Below are 21,913 nucleotides of genomic sequence, written 5' to 3'. Positions count from 1 at the left end.
TCTGGTAGGAGACAGGAAATTACTGAATTGGAGTCTTTATTACTTTGCACAGTAAACAGCATAAGCATTAGCATATTTATGCCAATTTCTCAAGTCTAAAATTCCCACTGGGCAAAACAGATGGGTCCAGATGGATTCCCACCTACATCAATAGGCTGTATTACAGGAGAGAAAACTTGAGCTTAGGGAACTTGAATCTGCTATAATGATCAGTTAGCATGTCTAACTGCTTGTTGTCATAAACATTTTGCCCATAGTACTGGAGGGAGGCACTCTATCTTCTAAGGTTGTTCATTATGCGAACATCCCTGTGTGAACAAAGTTCTTTGAGAAGGTATTTGGAGGAAAGAGACTTTATTCCAGTGAACAGTTTACAGACTGAGGAGATGTAGCCTTAGGCAGCCTTCAGTGTAAAATGAAGGTGCGTTCTAGAGAACAAAGAGAGGGTTCAGGGTTTTTTTTGTTTTTTTTTTTTTTTTTTTTGAGACAGAGTCTCACTCTGTCCCCCGAGCTGGACTGCATTGGCACGATCTCGGCTCACTGCAACCTTTGCCTCCCAGGTTCAAGCGATTCTCCTGCCTCAGCCTCCTGAGTAGCTGGGATTACAGGTGCCCGCCATTACGCCCAGCTAATTTTTTGTATTTTTAGTAGGGACAAGGTTTCACCATGTTGGCCAGGCTGGTCCCAAACTCATGACCTCGTTATTCACCCACCTTGGTCTCCCAAAGTGCTAGGATTACGGGCGTGAGCTACCACACCCGGCCACATTCAGGTTTTATAGCAACAGTTCCTGCCCAGGTTCCCAAGCAGATCCGTTTATGCAAATGAATGAATTACAGCTTAGTTCTGATCGGTCAGCACAGCTGAGCCCCTTGGTCAATATAGTTGAGCCATGATTGATTGATTTACTTTGGAAGAATGTTTGCCAAATACCCAATTCTGAATAACCATAGTTTGAGCTGAATAACCACAGCTGAGCCCTGATTGACCGGGGCAGGTGAGCTCTGACTGGTTGGTTTTCAAGCATAAAACCAGAAGTCTCTGTCAAGTGTTTCTTTCAAATGGTGAGTGATGGGTGAGGGGATTCTGGCTGCTGTTTATTTTGGCACCAACAATAGGAACTGGTTTGACTTGGCTGTAGAAAAGGAGGTCCTGTCATACTTTTACAACAGCTTTCTGAGAACACAATTGGTGACCACTTCCTCACCCAGCCATGGCTGCCTGCTTCTGTTTTAACTTTGAGCACTTCAGCCATGGGAGTCCATTTTGTCTGTCCACTGGGGGCATTAACATTTGGAAAGGTATTAGAGAGTAAAGAGCAGTCAGTATCTCCGCTTTCAAAACATACTGAAGTTAAAGAGAAATGTAGAATTAAGTTAAAACAATACGAAGTAAAACCACATATACAAGTATTTAAATTTTCTTTTTCTTAGTAGATTCCTTTAGCCCATAGAGAGTGGCTGAAGTGAGTAGTCTATTTTCTTGCCCTTGTAGTTTGATAACTGAAAGACGTTTTTTTTTGTTGCAACAGTAATTGCTGTTCATAACACCATGTAATGCAGTGCTCCATACCTGTGTGTGTATGTGTACTAGTACAGATGTGTATGTATAGGTATATATTATACTTCTTTATGGTATGTACTAGCCCTTACTAGTACATAGTGAGGCCCTGTGAGTCCTGAGGGCCTATGAGTCGTACTTGAAGAAAATTTACATTTAGAAAAATAATTAAACCGGGCAAATTATGTTGGTATGAAGTCATCATTTTAATAAAGTTTAAGTAGAAGTCTTTTATTAAAAATATATATTGTTTAAATAGCATTAATGTAAATTAAAATAAACAATGAATCAATGTTTTTGTGTTTTATGTTTTCTAGATCTCATCTCTTAACTACTTATATCTCCTTATGCCTTTTTCCTCTTGCCCAAGAAAGCAGTCCTAAATGTCTAATATTTCATTGTTAATATTTATTACTTATATGTTTAACAGCCCTTATCACATTTACCTCTTAATAATAGGTTAATTTCATGTTCTTGAACTCTATGAATGGAATCATAATCTGGAGTATTCTTTTGTGACTTTTTTTCTTTAAGTTTGTGAGAGTCAACCACATTGTCATGTATAGTTGAGTTTCATTCGTTTTGACTCTTACATAGTTTTCATCATGTATATATATGTAATTTATTCATTCTAGTGTGGATTTTTCATTTTCTTGACCTAGCAGTGCTAATGTTAACCTTTTTGAAACTTTCACCTTGTAGTCCTTGTGTAATTTTTATGTCTATAACAATACTGTAGGTTCAATTTGTAGCCTACTGTTTTAAAAATTAATATTGCCATGAGCATTTTATACTAATATATTGCATGCTGTCATATAGGCTTATACTGTAATTTAATCAGTTATCTAATGAATATGTTTCCCCTAGATTTTTAAAAATTACAAATATAATCATTTAAAATACCCCCCTACATGTATTTCTTAAATTATCTTAGAGTCTTGGCCTTGGATTAAAGTGTTCTACAAATATTGCAGAAGTTACCTGTCACCACTTTTAATGTAACCATGCCAACATTGAGCAAATAAATGTATATGGTGCTTACATTCAATTTCGAAGACCTGTTGGTAATCAAGACAGTCTCTACTTTTAAAACATACAGTCATGTGGGGAACAAGCATGTAAATAAATATTTATAACAATAATTATAGTATAGGAAAGTGAGGAAAGAGAGTTGTATCAAGCAAATATTGCAATTTATGTGATATCCCAGAGATGATGGTTCTTTTGAGATTCAGAATCAGCACAGATTTGGCATGGCCAGAGTATAGAGTCTCAAAGAGACGTGTGCGTGTGTGTATGTGTAGCAATACTACTCAATACTATTTCCATCTTAATGGTTATGAATTGATATCTGAGATATGTGAATTATACATTGAGTTTCTTTGGCTCATATTGCAGTTGATTTCTGTATGCTTGTTTTAAATTCTGTTTGCTCCTGTTGTACCTATTATCTATTTTTTAGCTTTTTGACTAGCATATGGGCCAGGCGCAGTGGCTCATGCCGATAATCCCAGACTTTAGGGAGCCAAGGCTGGAGGATCACTTGAGGCCAGGAGGTCAGGACCAGCCTAGGCAACATAGCGAGACTCCACCCCCACCTCTTGTGTATAAAAAAAAATTTGCCAGGTGTGGTGGTGCACACATCTAGTCCTAGCTGCTCAGGGGCCTGAGGCCCGAAGATCTCTTGAGCCCAAGAGTTGGAAGTTCCAGTGAGCTATAATGGTGCCTACACTCCAGCCTAGGCAACCTACAACAGAGTGAGACCTTCTCTCGAATAAAAGGAAAAAATAGCATATGATTTGATTTTGGGTCATAATTGTTGCAGACATTTCCCTTTGGCTGTTTTTGGTTAATATTGCTTATTTTTTCTCACTTTAATGACAGCCTTAAGTGTTTATGTATTTGAGTAATGTTTATATATTTGCCTTCTTGCACTTAGAAGATTATTGCCCTCATAAAAATCTGATAAATATTCATACTGTTTTTTGACATTTTTATTGTGTCCTAATCTTCTGTGTGACTCTTTGAGGTTTACTTTTAGTATATGAAAAAATCTTTTGAATAGTAAGCTGTTAAAAGTATGAATTAGCAAGTACTTGATTTGCCCAGAAGAAACTTATTAAATAAGGTAAATTTGTGTTGCCCCTGTTTTTGAGAAAGTGAAACTTATCATGAAAATCTTTAAAAAACAGATGGTGATATTTAGTTTCTAGCAAAACAGAAATTAAAGCACATTATGCTTTAATTAAAGTACTACCACCAAATCAGTGAGAAGATACTTTCTTCTGGAAGAGAGTTAGCAACAGCCAGGGCATTATTCAGGCAGCTGTCAACCATCTTCCCAGTACTCAACCTGCCTTTGCAGCTCCTCATTAATAGGCAGTGAAGTGGAGGGCATTTATTGCCTAATTAACCAGATAATCCCATAGACACACCTCTAACCTTGTTAATCAACCTATAAGGCTCTCATTTTTCTCCTCCAGGGAGCCCTTTCTCTGTCAGCATTCCATCTTCTTCTCCATAATGACAGTGGGTCTGAGATTTTTAGCCTACTTGCAAGCTAACAAGTTAGCCTATCACAGTTTCATAGATGCTGGTAAAAAGACATGAAACTCCTGTGTCAGACACAAAGGATAGTTTATTACTGACAGCAATAGCATTAACCCAGAGTATCAGCATTTGGACCAGTTCCCTGATCCTCAGTTTCCACGGGGAAATATGGAGATGGCCAGTAAGCCTTCCTGTACTTTGCTTAGAAGAAACATTATTCTACTGGACTTTAAACAAATCTGCCTTTTGCTTTGGAAAGAGATACTATATCTTCCTAGGTTATTTGCGTTATTTGCTTTACAAACATCCTTGAAATAGTAGTTGAGAATTAAGGACTTATATTTAGTTCCTCTGCTTCAAAGATATGCAGAAAATGTGAGTATTTAGGAAAATTGTCTCCCAGCAGCTTAAAGTTCAGGTATCACAGTAATGCTGACCTCAATATGAGTGTGGTTTTATTGGAGACATTTTAGTTTCTTTCGGGATTGTGAGAGTATATTGAATAATGTTGTTAATTATTGGTTGCCAATTATTATTACCTATGATGGACTTATGTGCAGAAGTCTTTAATTCCTTTTTTGCCTTTCATTCTCCTCTGAAAAGATATACTTTTAGTTGCAAATCTTATATTTTTTGATTCTTAAAATTCTGTACAGTGTCAAGCCTTCAGTGCAGTAGAATTCAGTCCTTTCCTTGGGATAGTAATGAAATGCTTAACTGATACTTTTTTTTTCTTAGAATCTGTGTTCATATATACTGAGCCTTTTTCCAGGAATATACTCTTCCTAGAAGCTGTTGTTTTAGCTAGGATATTTAATTATTTTCCTTCTAGAATCTTAAAGGGCAAAGCCATTTTTAGCAGCTATCATAAATTACTATCCCAGTTGGAAGGATTTTTATCAAATATAGCTTTTCTTTCTTCGCCAACCTTTTCCTAGGGAGACTGCCCCTCACACACTAGATGAGATGAAGTCTATGTTCCTGGCTGGAGGGATTGATAGATAGTTGATAATAAATGCAGTTTGTTTATTATTATTATCATTTGCTATGCATTTTGTGGATTTGACAGTAATATAAATAATAAACCTGACACATGAATACAATGACCTTATTTGTGACAAGGGTGACATAGCAGTGCAGTGGGAAAAGGATGGTCTTTTCAACAAATGGCACTGGGTCTGTTAGATATCTGTAAGAAAAAAAAATTATTTTGACTTTTACATCATACCATATGCAAAAATCAGTTACAGATGGGCTGCATATGAAATAATAAACTATGATGATAAACATGAAGTAAACTAATAAAACTTTTAGAGGGAAACACAAAGTCATCTTTGTGGCCTTGGATTAGGCAAAGATTACTTGACTGGGAGATGTAAAAACACTAACTCCAAAAAAGGAAAGTGATCAATTGGATCAAAATTAACATCTATTTTTCAAAAATATGTCATTATGAGAGTAAAACAGAAACCTACAGAGAGGGGAATGAATTTGTAATACATGTGTTTGACAAATGATTCATTATCTGCAAGACTCAGTGGGCCAGGTGCCTGTTTTTATAAATAAAGTTTTATTAGAACTCAGTCATAGACATGTATTTATATGCTATCTATGGCTACTTACAAACTACAACAACAGAGTTTAATAATTTTAACAAAGACTGTATGACCTTTAGGCCTGAAATATTTACTGTCTGACCCCTTAAGTTTGCTGATTCCTTCTTTAGACAGTACTATACTGGCTTGATTACTGTCGCGTTACAGGGAGTTTCCGTTCAGATGGTGTTAGTCTTGATTTTTGTTTCCTAAATAGGTTTGGTTCTTGTAAAAACTTTACAATCAGCTTTTTAATTTGCACAAAAATGGCTATGGGGCTTTTAATTGGAATTGTGTTGGATCTGCAGGTCAACTTGAGGAGAATTGATACTTTAATGATATTGAATCTTCTGATCCATAAACGTTGTCTCTTCATTTATTTAGGTTTTCCTTAATGTGTCCTAGCAGCCTTTTGAAGTTGTCAGTGTTATATTTAATCCCGATATTTTGTATTTTGGGATTCTAATATAATTAGTATTTTTTTAATTCCCAATTTATTTTGTGTATTATGTAGCAACAGTGTTACTTTATATTGTAACTTCGATAAATTATCTTTTTCCAGTTACTTTATTGTAGATACTCCAAGATTTCAGTGTACAGGGTAGTATCTGTGAATAAAGACAGTTTAACTTCTTCTTTTCCAATCTGCATACGTTTTATTTCTTTTTCTTACCTTATTGTACTAGCTAGGATATTAGATGCAATGCAGATATCAGTGATGAGAATAGGAATTCTTGTCCTGTTCCTAATCTTAGGAAGAAAGATTGAGTGGTTTACCATTAAATATGACATTAGTTCTAGAGTTTTTATTTAAGTAGAAGTCATGTTTACTTAGTTTGCTGAGTTTTTTTTTTTTTTTTATCATGAAGAGGTGTTGAATTTTTAAGTGCTTAGTTATGGTGTCTCTTTAATCTCCTGTAATTTGGAATAGCAAGTTAACCAACATTTTAAACTTTATTTTGTACTTTTTATGTAGATTATCTTTTAATTAGATTGTATATCCTCATCGGGTTCAGATGTTGCATTTTTTTTTGCCAGGAATACTACATAAAAGATGTTTCCCTTGCACTGCATCACATTAAGAGGAACTTGGTGTCATTTTTTCCTTTTCTTGTGGTGCGATATTTCATTATGTGATGTCTACCAGGTTTCTGTAATCTAAAGTTATCTTTCATTTTGAATTAATAAGTACTTTGTGTGAAGATCAAAGTAATCTTTTTAAAGGATTTAGTAGATTATGTCATTTCTCTATTCCTGTTCTCCCTATAGTAGGCTTCCTATGTGTTACATTTAGAATAATTTTCAGTGTCCTTACCATGGTCTACAAAGAACCTTCCAAGTTTCTGCAACTCACTGTAGGTGATACGTGTTTAATTGAGACTCAACACATGCACACACACATCTGATGCAAAAGTTTCACAAAACAGTACTATCCTTATTGTATGAGATGTACTCTAATATTCTTCTGTGGTATTTTAATGAAATAAAATAGAAAATCCTGTTCTTGATCTTCTAACTTGATTTTGCTACCAATGTGGAGACATAGTTTAAAAGAACACTGCCATCCAGTCCTGATTATCTTATTTTTCACCATTTTTTCCTAGTTCAGTTTTCTGGGTTGTGTTTTGCTTTGTGTTTTGAGATGGGTATCGCTCTGTCACCAAGGCTGAAGTGCATGCTCACTGCAGCCTAGACCTCCCAGGATCAAGCAGTCTTCCCACTTCCAGCCTCTTGAGTAGCTGGGACCACAGGTGCATCCCAACACGCCTAGCTAATTTTTGGATTTTTTGTAGTTGTGGGATCTCACTGTGTTGCCCAAGCAGGTGTCAGACTCCTGAACTTTCAAGTAATCTTTCCACTTCAGCCTCCCAATTGCTGGGATAACAGGTGTGAGTCACAGCACCCGGCAACTAGTTCACTTTTCTTTAGCTGCACTGGCCATTATGCTGTTCTTCAAACCTACTGAAACATGCTGTTCCCTTAGAGTCTTTGCATTTGTTATTATCTCTGCCTGAAATGTTCTACCTTTCCTCACTGTTTCCTTACTTTATTCCTCTTATTCTCTTTATTTACCTCTGTTCACGTTGTCTTTTGTCCCCTATTAAAGCATAACCACATTATCCATCTTCTCACGTGCTTTTTTCTTTTTTTTTTTCTGTATGGAACTTTCTATTTTCTGATATGTATCTGTGTATTTATTTTATCTGGTAACATTTATATGTATCCTCCACTGGAATAGTCAGTAAAATGTTATGATACATCATAGTTAAGACCTAATTTGATAATTTTCAAAAAATGAAAAATAAGTATCAGTTTAAAAAAATATTTCTAAGTAATAGTTATGTGGCTTTTTAAAGTAGAAATTTAAGTGCATTTCCACCAGTTGTATTTTATACCACTTAGCTAAGATCTGACATCTTCCTATGCTTCAGTCTCTAGTCAAGGTAAAGAGATATTTAAGTATATAGGTAATTTAATGGGTGTTCAAACCAAAAAATGCAACCCAGGATTTACTTCTTTTCCATATTTTTTAGACATCAATTTTATATACAAAATAGACGAACAACTTATCTATACAACTTAACTGACAAAACTAGATTATAAGCATATTTATAGTATGTGAATTACCGTATCTGAACTAGTGTCTAGCCAGGGACACATTCTGGTGGTTAATAGTCGCTATAAAATGGACTTTGGGAGAACATGCAGGTGGTGGTAAAGAACATGAGTTTGGAAATATATCTGAATTTAAATTCTAGCTACCAGTTGTTAGCTTCTTGACTTAAATCTCTGAACTTACCAAGTTTGAGTTTCCTCTTTTAAATGGGATCATATTCTTAATTCTCAGTTAGCAAAGGTTAAATAAATAAGGTAGTAAATACAGATCAGCTAAATACTTGATGCATAGTAAGAACACAGTAAATAATTTTTACAATTTATTCTGTGTACAGAATATGAATTTGGAATTAAAGTTTCAATCTGGCATCCCAATACATACCTTCTGAGTAGATAAAACCTTTTTATTAATATTATTTTTAAATTTAATTTGGTATTAGAAGTGATTAAAAGTTGTCTAAATGTCTTCACTTTGACATTTAATCTTCAGTAGTCTTTAATTGCTAAGTGTTCTACAGAGAATAATAAGACAATTAATTGACTATTTGAAATGCATGCCAAATTTTCCCTAGAGAATATTTTACTCTAATTGTAGTCTTCATTCAAAGACTACAAAGGTAATTCAAAGGTAAATATAACCTTTTCTAGAGTAAACATAAGATAAGAAATGTGGAAGTATATTTTATTGCCCAAAGGATTTATGGAGTTTAGAGTTGTTTTTTATGCAGTAAGATATTTAGTTGGTATTAACAAGGAATGAATTTTCCAAATGAGTAAATTGCCTAAATAAGTTAATTTTTTCCATTCAAATACCAAAAATATTTAAAGCCTTCTTTTCGCCCTTGGAATCTTACTAAAATGTATTATTTGCCCAACATCTTACATAAAGCATTCTGAAGAGAAAGTAACATTTTGTTGATGGTTACATATCATCAGAATGAACATTAATTACCATACTTTGTATTTCTAGGTAATTACCATTAAAGGTATTTGAATTAAATGGGAGTCTTTGCCTACTTCATTAAAAAAAATGTCTTTTGTGTTTGTTTCCACTGCTCATAAGCTATTGGCTGCTTCATCTCACCTCTGGCAGTGCATGTACCCAAAGCCACAGTCCTTTTCTTTCTTATTTCCTGTTTTGCTCTTGGCTGCCAAGTTGTAAACTTGACGGAATTTTGTTCACAGTCAGAATAAATAGTTCTCTAGTGAAAAATGGGTTTTGTGGCACCTGTTCTTGACTCAGGAACCTTCTGAACATCTTGTACTTTTTTCTTCCAGGTAATGGCCCATGCTAGATAATGGATAATGTTTTACTTCCCCTGTTTTCCACTTCAAATTATGATGCAATATCCTTTTGTTATTCATATATTTTTTCTTTTTCTCATATTGATATTTTCTGTGTCTATAGGATTATACAGTAAGTATACTTTAATTGTGCTTTTTATCACACTTCATTTTAATTCACTTAGCAAAACTAGTTATTTTAGTCACTTTACTTTTTAATTTTAATTGTACTTTGCTGTTGGAAGAAAGAGCAAAGTACAATTGTACTGGAAGTACAATTGTTTTGGAAGAAATCCTGTTACCTAAACTTTTAGAGGTTGCAGGCAACAGAGAAAACCTTTGGTTATCTCAAGTCATGATGTGAGCATATATGGAGCCTGTGAGGAACAGTGGAAACAATCTCTTTAGATCTCATGGATAACTAAGGTCATTTTGGAAACAAATTCGCTGGCAAGTCAGACCTAAAGGAAATGTGGAACATTGTTTAGAAAATAGCACAAGTTCTGATGACCAGGCGATCTATTTGCCTCTTGATAATCAACTTGTTCTCTAAGTCAGTTCTGTGCTATTATGATCACATTGCCATCTTCTGTATTTGCTTCTGCTGAGCATACTTCTACTTATTGATCACTCCCTTCCTTTCTACATCTTATGGTTTCTGCTTACTGTACTCTCTAGCTATGTCTTCTGCCTCTCTTCTTAGCTTGAATTGTTTATTTTTTGGTATTTAAACTTCTTGAACAAGAGGACTTTATTGTTTTGGCTAACCACCATCCAGTATGGGAAGCATCTGTTCGAGAAAACACTTCATCATAACCATTTTATAAATCAATAGATTAAAGACGGTTAACTTTGGATTAGATGCCAACCCTTGATTCTGTTAGCAGAAGCCAGGGAAGTGGGTTCCTATAGTACATGGGTTGGCTACTTGTATATTTGGAACCTCTTGTAGATATTGAATTGTCACTGGTCTGTTGATTATAAGTTGAAATCCTAAGCTTTTTAGGCAAGTTAATAAATAGTGATCAAGGAAATTCCTGCTTTTGCCTAAAATGTAGAAAGTTGGAAAGATTGTCACGCCCATTGTAATAAAATAATGCTGGATTATTTATGGAATCATAACTTTTTAAAGACTCATCAGAAAGCTGAGCTTACAGGGCAGCCAACAGCTTAAAATCTAAGGAAAAGTATGTCAAGAAGAGATGAGATAGGGACACTGGTTCACCTGAACATTGGAGGGAGACAGGAGGACTGTCATGTAAGTGGGTAAGAAGGATTCAACTAAGATTGCTAAAGACGTGGTGTGACCCGTAACTGTCACCTAGCATTCACAGACACAAGGGAAGTTGCTCACACTTAAAGGATCTTCTTTATGGACCTTGGCGAGGGCAGGACATTAGAAAATGTCCTGGTTCAGAATTGGATTAAAGGGGTGTGTTCTCTGCTGTGGGAAAAGTATGAAGTCTTGCCTGCACTGTTTTTTTTTAAGTATCAGCAGCCTAAGCTGCTGAGGGAAGAGTGTCAAATCTTAGCTTGCCAAGGGTTCAGAAGAAGACCCATTGCAGCTAGAGGAGAAGATAAAGAAAAACCTCAAAACACCATCTCTATGCCTTGAGGGGCAGAAAATCATCCAGGTTATTAGAAGTCTCCTACCACTGGAGGAGGGCAGTATCTCTGAAAAAGCTCAAACCCTGAAACTGAGGTCACAGAGTACTGAGGCTGAACCAGACAGTAGAGAATGCTTTTCCTTGACTCCCCAACCCACATCCCCCTCACCATCAGGCTAGGAAGCACATCAAGCAACAAGTAACCACAGCCTACCACTAGAGAGGAAGTAAGAGCATAGACTCTGAGGTGAACATGCACAGTGAAGGCCTAAAGCTTGGGATGGAACAATACCATTGAGGAAAGTACTCGAGCAAAACTGAGTAACCTATGAATTATAGTGGAACTCAAAAGGAAAGTTAAAACATATTTTGTATTGAACGAAGATGAAACATGGCACACGTGGAATACAGCTAAAGCTTAGGGGGATATTTACAGCATTACATGTTATACTAGAAAAGAAAAAAGTGCCCCAATTTAGTAGTTTAAGCTTTCACATTAAGAAACTAGGAAAAGAAGAGCAAACGAAATCTAAAGCAAGCAGAAGGAAGGACACTGTAAGGATAAAAGTGGGAACCAGTTAAATTGAAAGAAGGAAATAATAGAGAAAACTAATAAACTAAAAGCTAGTCCTCTGAAAAGATCAAGATTGGTAAGTCTCTAGCCAGACTGAGGAAAAAGAAAACACAAAGTATCAACATCAGGAATAGCACTTAGGATGTCAATGGAGATCCTAAAGACACTAAAGTGTAACCAATGAAGTCTTATGCACAACTATATTTCCATGTATTTGACAATTTATATGGAACAAATTTTTTAAACTGCAAAATTACTAAAGTTCACTTAAGAAATAGATGAGACCTGGCCGGACACGGTGGCTCATGCCTGTAATCCCAGCACTTTAGGAGGCTGAGGCGGGTGGATCACGAGGTCAGGAGTTCAAGACCAGCCTGGCCAAGATGGTGAAACCCCGTCTCTACTAAAAATACAAAAATTAACCAGGCGTGGTGGTGGGTACCTGTAATCTCCGCTGCTCGAGAGACTGAGGCAGAGAATTGCTTGATCCTGGGAGGCAGAGGTTGCAGTGAGCCGAGATTGTGTCACTGCACTCCAGCCTGGGCGACAGAGCGAGACTCTCTCCAAAAAAAAAGAAAAAAAAAAAAAAAGAAATAGATGAGACCTTATTAGTTATATCTGTTGAAGAAGATTAAATTCATTTTTAAAAACTTTCCAACAAAGAAATCTCCAGCCGCAGATGGCTTCACTGGTTTATTTTAACAAATGAAGAAACAATACCAATTCTCTACAAACTTCTAGAAAGTTGAAGAGAAAGGAACACTTTCCAACTTACTTTATGAGGCTAGCGTTAGCCTGATACCAAAGACATTAAAAGATGAGAAAACAGGAAGAAAAAAACTAATATCCTCCATGAATACAGACACAAAGATTCTTAACGAAATATTAGTAAATGAAATCCATCAATAAGTAAAAAGGAAAATTACATTATGACCAAGTAGGGTTTATTCTGGGAACTCAGAGCTGATTTTGTTATTCAAATATCGTCAATCAGTATAATTCACCATATCAACAGACTAAAGAAAAATATTTGATCATCCTAGTAGTTGCAGAAAAAGAATATGAAAAAAATACCATTCGTTTATGATAAAAATGCTGAGCAAACTAGGAATTGACAGAAACTGCCTCATCAGAAACCCTAGAGTTAACACCGTACTTCATGGTAAAAGACTGAAGGCTTCTGCTACAACTGGGAACAGGCCAAGATGTCTGCTCGCATTACTCCTGTCAAGCATAATGCTGGGAGTCCCAGGTAGGCAGTGAGGCAGGAAATAATAGTGAAAGGCATAAACAGCTATCAAGAGATTCTAATACCACCATGAAAAAAATGAAGCCAAACACCTTTTAGGCATTATCTTAAAATAATGCTCATGTTCAGTTTCTTTATCCACTCTCAGTTTGGAATCTTTGAATTGTTTTCCTTTTGTTTTCCTTTTGTGGCATCTGGCCAACCTAAGAAGTAGCAAACATCTGGCAGTGGCAAAATCTTTATTTTATTTAGCTGTATGAAATACTCAGTTTTGAAGTAAAAAATAGGGAAGCTAGAATTTATTTAATAAGTAAAATGAGTATCACATAGTCTCTTACTACATACAGAAAGAAGTAAAGAATTCAACAATTCTTGCCAGGCACCAGTGGCTCACACCTGTAATCCTAGCACTTTGGGAGGCTGAGGCAGGAGGATTGCTTGAGTTGAGTTCAAGACCAGCCTGGGCAACATAGTGAGACCCCTCATCTCTACAAAAAATAAAAAAATTCCCCAGGCATGGCAGTGTGTGCTTGTCGTCCCAGCTACTCAGGAGGCTGGGGTTGGAGGATTGCTTGAGCCCAGGAGGTCAAGGATGCTGTGAGCCATGAATGTGCCTCTGGACACCAGCCTGGGTGACAGAGTGAGACCCCATCTCAAAAAAAAAAAAAAAAAAAGAATTCAACAATTCTTTATATATCTCATTTTTTAATGGGATTCTTATGTCTCTCTGTAAATTATATGTAGTTACTGCCATCAAAAAATTGACTAGTTTGTTTACTTTGGATTTTAAACTTTAAGGTACTTGGTTTTGAGTATATGTTAAAAATCCAATTCTTATTTGAAACATGACTTTGTCCCTTTTCAGGGGCAGATCCATTTACTGAGGAATATATGCGTTATAGGAATATATAAAATTGAAAGCAATAAGCATACATTTGTAACCACTGATAAAAATAGAATTTATATGACAAAATGACAAGTAGAACAATGAATTCTGTATTTCTCATTTTTGAAATGGTACAAGAGTATAGAAATTTGTCTCAAATATGCTGGGATTAAGACAGAATAAGTGTATGTTATTTTTATAGCTATTTACACATTTCTGAGACATAAAATTGTATAAGAGCTGTAGCTGTGAGCTACGGGAAGATAACTTGAAAGCTGCTATGCTTTTCTGTCAGTGTTACTCATCTCATTCTTAAAATTTGAAATGCCATTAATATACAAAACAAAATGTTTTAAGAATGCTGGAAGGGTAATAATTAACATTAATACTTATTAAGGGCTTTCCTAGACAGGTAATAATCAACATGAACACTTATTAAGTTCTTTCTAAGCTTTGAAATATATTGTTTACTCATCATAACAATTGTGAAGTGAGTAGTAGTTACCATATTTATAAGGGGAATAAAATGGTTTAAATATCCTACCCAAAGTCATAGCTATCACCCTCAAAGAGCATATAAGTGAAATGAAGAAACAAACTCTATAGGAAAAGTATAAATAATTAGTTGCAATACACAATTTCTTTTTATTAGCATTAGGGAAAACTTCCTTGGAGGAGAAGATGCCATTTGCATATGGCGTAGAGTGTATAATGGACAGGATATGCAACAGGTTAAAAAAAAGCATGAATAAAGGAATGGGGAAATAGGGGAGACAGTTTTGCAAATTGTGATCCAGTTTTGCTAAATGTTATATTTTAAGGAAAGTAATAGTGAATATTGAAAAGTATGCTGGGGTCAGGTTTCGAAAAGCTTTCAAAATGCCATTTAAGGCAATGTGGACCTTTTTTTTTTTTTTCAAACAGTGGAAAGCTATAGAGGGAAATTACTGAGAAACTAACATTTCTGGAAGTGAGAACTAAAAGGCACAGAGAACTATGTACTAAGTCTAGAAGCTCTTGACCCTAGTCACCCTCTTGTTAGGTTAAGAACCTAATTATGAGATTTTTGCCTTACAGAATCTTCAGCCAATTATTCTAACTGTAAAATAGATAATTCCCAAATCTAAAGATAGATTAGCCTTGGTGAAGATATTACAGAAATAATCACTTTTTACATAACATTCATTTAAAAAAATTTCTTTACAATTTGGAGAAAAAAGGGCAGACTTCTAGTTCCTAAGAAGAATTAGCGTTGTGAAATGGGTGGTATGTTAGGTTGCTGTTATTACTGCAACGAATTGCTGCAGGTGTAGTGGTTGAAAACAACACAGACTTATTCTCTTACAATTTGGGAGGTCAGAAGTCCTAAAGTAATTTGTAGGGACTACATTCATTCTGGAGGCTCTAGGGGAGAATCCATTTCCTTGCCATTTCTAACTTCTAGAGGCCGCCTCCATTACTTGGCTTGTGGCCGGGCCCATCCTGTGTCTTCAAAGCCAGCAGTATATCATCTTCTAAACTCTGTCTATCCCCTTGATTTTGTTGTTATCTCACCTTCTGTGTCTGTGGCCCTCCTCCCTCCCTAAGAATACTTCTTAATACATTGAGTCTACCCACATATTCCAGGATAATCTCTCCATCCCAGGACCTTAAACTTAACCACATCTACAAAGTCCCTTTTGCTATATAAGGTAACTTATTCACAGGTTCCAAGGGATTTAGATGTGGACATCTTTGGGGGACGTTATTCAGCCTGCCACAGGTGGTATGTAAAAATATTAATAATCTAATATAATATGATAAATAATTTGATAGGAATAACATACATGATGCTGGAGTTCTCAGAATTCAAGCAGCGCATATAACCACGAGAGTGGGGGAATTCTGAGAGCAACTGATGGTTGAATTGAGTCTTAGAGGATAAGTGGGAATCTATCAGGTAAAAAAAATACAAGGAGTCCAAACAGAATGCCATGTCAAAGGTATGGCAAAGACAAGCTGTATGAAATTGCTAGTTTCACAATTAACAACACTTGACACAGTCGCCATAATGGAAATATGCGTAAGGTAAGTGGCTGCTGAAGTGAAGAAACATCTAAGTCAGACTGAGGGGCTCATAATAAGGCACCTACCTTCATTCTTATCCTCTTATTTTCATGATTGATCTCCCTTGGTGGTCACCTTTCACTTCGTGGTTCAAGGTCCTCTATTCTTTTCTCACTGCTGTCTCTTCAAGTATGGATGGACCAGAGATCATTCAATTATATTAATCCTCATAATATTCAATACATTCTTTAGGCACTTGGCTCATGAAAGTAGATGTGTTGTTGTGAAAATATTGTTTCAACTTGTATTTTATTTTAGCTGTTGTTTATTTTTCTTCTGTGAAAGCCCTTGGTTAAAAAAAATAGAGTATCAGAGTTGGAGTACAGGGAAGAGAGCTGAAGCAGTGTTAGGTCTGTCAAACCTTATAATAATAAAAGGCCAGTTAGGTAGTGGTGACTTTGAAAATAAACCTCATCTAGCCACTGATCATCGGGAGTAAGGAGAGAAAAGAAATAGTCTGTGGTCTCTGTGTGCTGGCCTTCTCCCCTTATTTTGTAGAGAGCAAGCACTGGCTCTACGAAGAAGCCCTATTTCCCTGGCATTGCTGGGGAGCAGAAGATGGGTTGCTCTGACACTGTATTCTCCTGTGACCAATAGCCTGTGTTGTCACAGCTTTACCAATAATAGGTCCCCTTGCTGGAGAGCCACTTCACAGCTTTCCCTATTGAATTCAGGTCAGGTCTCCACTTCTTACTTTAACCCAACCTCTTACGGTTCTCCAGTCTGCTTGCAAACTCCTAGAATCAATTACATATTTATAAGTACTGTGCATATTTTATATTTTCTACATTTGATGTGATTTTTGTTGGTATTCTGTTTCGTATTTTCAACTCTGATAATAACATTTCTCATAAAGAAGACTATCCTTACAACATGTCTTCATTTAGAAAAAGTATTGCTGTAGATGAAATTCAGTGAGTTTCAATTTGATGATTTTGTATTAAAATGCATTTCTTTAGGCATCAATATTGCAGTAACAATTATTGATGTGTTACAATAACAAATGTTGACATTATTGACATATTGACATTGATACTTTAATTAAGCAGTACATTTAAGTAAATAGTTTTAAACATCTGAGTGTGAATTCCAGCATTGTGATATTTCTCTTTAGCCTAGAACAAGTTACTCAAACTCTCCAAGCCTGTTCTTTCATCCCTTAAATGAAGATAATAATAGCCTTGCGTGTTGTTAAGATTAGTATTTATAACATGCCTGGCATGTAGAGTGTGCTCATAAATTCTGGTAGTGTCATTGTTCTTGGTAATCATTACAAGTTAGCATTAGTAAACTTCATGTGTGTATTCTATGGCCTAAAAATAGTCTGCTTATAAAATTGGTGCTTTATATCAGCAGTCCCCAACCTTTTTGGCACCAGGGACCAGTTTTGTGGAAGACAGTTTTTCCATGGGCCTGTGGGGGCTTGGTGGATGGTTTCAGGATGAAACTGTTCCACCTCAGATCATCAGGTATTAGTTAGATTCTCATAAGGCAGACAGCCTAGATCCCTTGCATGTGCATTTCACAATAGTGTTCACCCTCCTGTGAGAATCTAATTCCACTGCTGATCTGACAGGAGGTGGAGCTCAGGCAGTAATGCTCCCTTGCCTGCTGCTCATCTCTTGCTGTGCGGCCCACTTCCTAAAAGGCCACTGACTGGTACCAGTCTGCGGCTCAGTGACTGGGGACCCCTGCTTTATATCGTGTTTTAAACTATTTACTAACAATTAAGAGGTGGTATATCACGTGGTGATTAAGAACATAGACTCTGGGTCCAAATTTCAGCTCCATGTCTTATGGCCAGGCTGACCATCGACAAGTTACCTAAATGCCTTGTGCATCACTTTCCTCAGCTTTGAAATGAACATAACAGTAGCACATTTATCTCAGGGATATTATGAGGAGTCAATCAGATTAAGTATATAAAAAGTATAAAACAGTTGCTGACACTTAATGCTGGCTGTCAGCTTCTGCCATTGTTATTGTTGCTATTATTAATTTGTTGTTGAGTAAATTTTTTTTTTAATCACTTTTTAGGTGAATCTTGGAAGCAACCAGTACCTTTTCTCTGTCATAGTGGATCCTAAAGAAATGCCCTGCTTCTGTTTGCGCCATGATGTTGATGCCCTACTCTGGCAACCACACTCCAGCAAACAAGATGATATGTGGGAGCACATCGCAACTTTCAATGCTTTAGGTATAAAGCAAACCTTTGACATTTTCCATGAAATCAGAAATACAGTCATCATTCATTTAAAGTTCATTTCTTTTTTTTCTTTTTAATTTGAGCTGTCCTGATTACATTTAGATTGATTTGTGCTATGATTTGTTTGCTTGTACTAGTTGTGAGTGTTAGCACTGTTGGAACATTTAGACTAATCTGTTTTTATGCTTGTACAGAAGATCAACACAGAATAGAAATGAAAGTGGTTATCTGACCACTTGAATTATTCTAATAAGTCATTTGCTTTTTCTAATTCTGTAAGCCATATAATACTGGAGTCTGAGCAAGGAGCTTGATAATACCCTACATGGAACTGGTGTTCAAGTTTCTTCAGAGTAATCTTCAGAAACATCATAGAATTCCCCTAAGGTGCAATGTACATTAGGAGACATCTTTTGTCAAAATTAAGTACAAAAGAGAGCCATTATAATGAAAATACTTATGGAAAGCGGTGATAAGCAGAAATTAAATTTATTTGGTAGGATAAAAGGAAAAAAATCAGTTTTAAAATTAGGGCTTGACAATGTTTAAACTACTTAATTATAGACGTATGCAATCATTGATTTTCTGTCAAAATGCATTAGTATTGTGTGACAGAAATTTTTTATGTTAATTAGCCACAGTTGTTGCTTTATTGAAAGGTTATTTTAAACAGGCAGCAAGAAGTGAAGTTACGTATTTTGATGGCTATATGTGCACAACCCTAATTGTAGAAGAAATTTATTAATTATCCCTTATAGTTAATAATGTAGGCTGCTAAACTGGTTCAGACTCCAAATGGATTTTTATGACCTGAAGTACAAAGTTTGGTTAACTAATTTAACCATATAATTTTTAGCCTCCCTACTATAATGCTATTTTTTAATTATCTATACTTTGGTCAGAAGAAAGCTCTATCATATCATCTTTAGATGCTCAGATGTTCTATTTGTATCCCCAAATCCCCTATTATAGAGGAATTCTATGCTTAATTCTAAGTTAAATCAACATACATTAGATATGTACTCTTGAAATATTATATACATTATTCTGTCAAGGTTAGCCTGGATAGCTACTTTAAACTATTTAAATAGGTATCTAAATCTTCACTTTTCCTGCTTCAAACCTGCTTAATATTTTTAAAAACAGTATTGATCTGCATGTGCTCAGTAGTTCCTTTGCTTATTCATTGTTTGATGAGATCTCAATTTTAATTAATGTTATATTCTTCTTTTACATGATCATAAATACCTAACATTTGCTAACCATGTCACAATCTAAAAATCATAATTTATATTTTGGAATATAAATGTTGTTTTAATCCAAAAAGATACTTTTTAAACATGTACATGAATTAAGATAAGGATTTTTTTCAGTTTAGAGACTTGAAATTATTTTTGAAGTTATAGTGATCAACATTCTACTTGTGGGGGCTAAAAGTACAAAAAAATCCGGTTACAGTGTTGGTATTGATGTATAAAAATATCACTAACATTTTAGGGATAATAAGAGAATGCATCACGAATACTAGTACATTCAGGGATACATTATGAACAGAAACCTAAAATAACTTTATGATGGTATCCTATACACAGTTTCCAATTTATTTAAGAGGAAAAAAATGATTCTGTGATGCCCTATCCGTAACTCACGAAGCTAAATATTAAATTGGCACTTAAAGATATTTTGTCATGTATTGAGTGTTTTAGATTTTAGAATTTTAGTGTTCGAATTATTCGTGGAAATTAAATGAAAGTATATTACGCTTTTTTTGAAGCGAGAAAGCCATATCTGTTTTGTTCCTTAGGAATTAAAGTCGTATTTTTGTACCAGATGGGAGAGACTGATTGTGGCTAATCATTAATGATTCAGAATTATATACCTTATGGTATATATTTTACTTGGGCATTTTAATTTGTAATAAACATTGCAAAATATTAAATGTTAAATCATCATTTTTCCCCTTCTGTTTAATATATAGTTTTTCTTTTGTTTGTCTCATATTCTTGGCAGGCTATGTCCAAGCATCAAAGAGAGACAAAAAATTTTTTGCCTGTGCTCCAAATTACTCCTATGCAGCCCTTTGTGAGTGCCTTCGTCGAGTATTCATCTATCGTCAGCCTGCTCCCATGTCCACTGTACTTTACAACAGAAAGGAAGGCAGGCAAGTAGGACAGGTTGCTAAGCAGCAAGTAGCAAGCCTAGAAACCAATGATCCTATTTTAGGATTTCAGGCAACAAATGAGAGATTATTTGTTCTTACTACCAAAAATCTCTTTTTAATAAAAGTAAATACAGAGAATTAATTATTCTAACATATTGGCCTCTTTGTACTGGAAAAGTATTCAGTGGTACCTGGAGGTCTGGACAGTTATACTGTAACCTCTTAAGTTTTAATGTGCTAAATATATCTTGTATGATTTTTTATTTTTTAAATAACATTGGAAATATATTCAAGAGATTATGATTCTGTAAAGCTATGGAATGAAGCTGCAGATTTAGAGAACATTGGCTTCTGAAAAAAAAAAAAGAGTGAAGATAGTACTAGCAAGTATACTTATTTTTTAAAACAGGCTAGAATCTCATGTTTTATATGAAAGATGTACAATTCAGTGTTTAAAAATAAAAATATTTATTGCGTACTCTGTTCGTTGATTAGTTGCTACAGGCTGTACCTATAAGATGTACAGGATAATAGTTAAATGTTGAGTATTGTACATATGTATTTAAGTGGATTGAATAACTGAGTCTACATGGAGGGGGAAATGCTAGAGAACAGCAGGTCTAATATTTTTTAAGTTTACTGAGAGACCTTTATTATTATTTTCAAATTAAGTGTAGCTTTATGTAACTTTTAGCCAGTTGCTCTGCCACAGACATAGACAAAGAGAGATAAGATTTCACATTATCCATCAGTGCATAACAAACCACACCAAAACTCAGTGGTTTAAAACAAGGACTTTTATTATTTTTCACGATTCAGTGAGTTGGCTGTCTCTGCTGTACAGGGCCTCTCAGCCTCCAGTAGACTAGACGAATCTTCTTTCCATAGTAGAGAAAACATCTTAAGAGAGCAAGCTCCAATGTGCAAGAGCTTATCGATCCTGTACATCTATCATATTTACTAATGTTGCATTGGACAAAGCAAATCACATGGCCAAGTCTAGAGTCAGAATGAGTGGACTACACAAGCTGACAGCGGATGATATGACTCATTGGGGGCCATTGATGGAACAATCTTACCACACAAGGACAAATTATAATTTATCCTTGTGGCTCTCTTTATTTTTCTAACAACTTCAACAAAATAATCCTGTTTATATGTTATAGTTTCTTGCCACAAATTTTGTTTTTTCAAACTTACCTTTCCAGGTTTGTTTTAGTATGTATGTACCTGGAAATTTTTATTACTTTTTATACCATTTCAAGATACGTATCTTATATAAACGTCAAGTTGGATTTCATATTTTAATAAGGAAGTTAAGACCTTCATTTAAGAGGCAGAAGATTAAGATAAGAAATATAAGATAGAAAAGCTTTGTTCCTAACATGTCTTTTGCCTGTCTGGGCAAGTATTTGACTCAACTAAATTTTAATGAACGAATGAATGACAGAGAGGAGGAAAAAAGATGAGGATTACATACATGTTCTAAACCCTTTGTCAGAATGCAGTTTCCTAGAGA

General features: G+C 35.3%; 1 protein-coding gene across 1 annotated transcript in view; it reads left to right on the top strand.

The window, feature by feature from the left end:
• Positions 1 to 20,872, top strand: part of NUDCD1 (NudC domain containing 1) — a 91,780-nt gene extending 70,908 nt beyond the window's left edge. The window contains exons 9-10 of the mRNA XM_003821755.5: positions 18,065 to 18,224; positions 20,244 to 20,872. Of these exons, the coding sequence (XP_003821803.1) occupies positions 18,065 to 18,224; positions 20,244 to 20,536 (453 nt within the window). The 3' untranslated portion in view covers positions 20,537 to 20,872. The remainder of the gene's footprint in view (positions 1 to 18,064; positions 18,225 to 20,243) is intronic.
• Positions 20,873 to 21,913: the final 1,041 nt, after the last annotated feature.

This window comes from Pan paniscus, chromosome 7 (assembly GCF_029289425.2).
Source record: "Pan paniscus chromosome 7, NHGRI_mPanPan1-v2.0_pri, whole genome shotgun sequence".
Taxonomy (NCBI): domain Eukaryota; kingdom Metazoa; phylum Chordata; class Mammalia; order Primates; family Hominidae; genus Pan; species Pan paniscus.
This window is presented reverse-complemented; position numbering and strand designations above follow the sequence as displayed.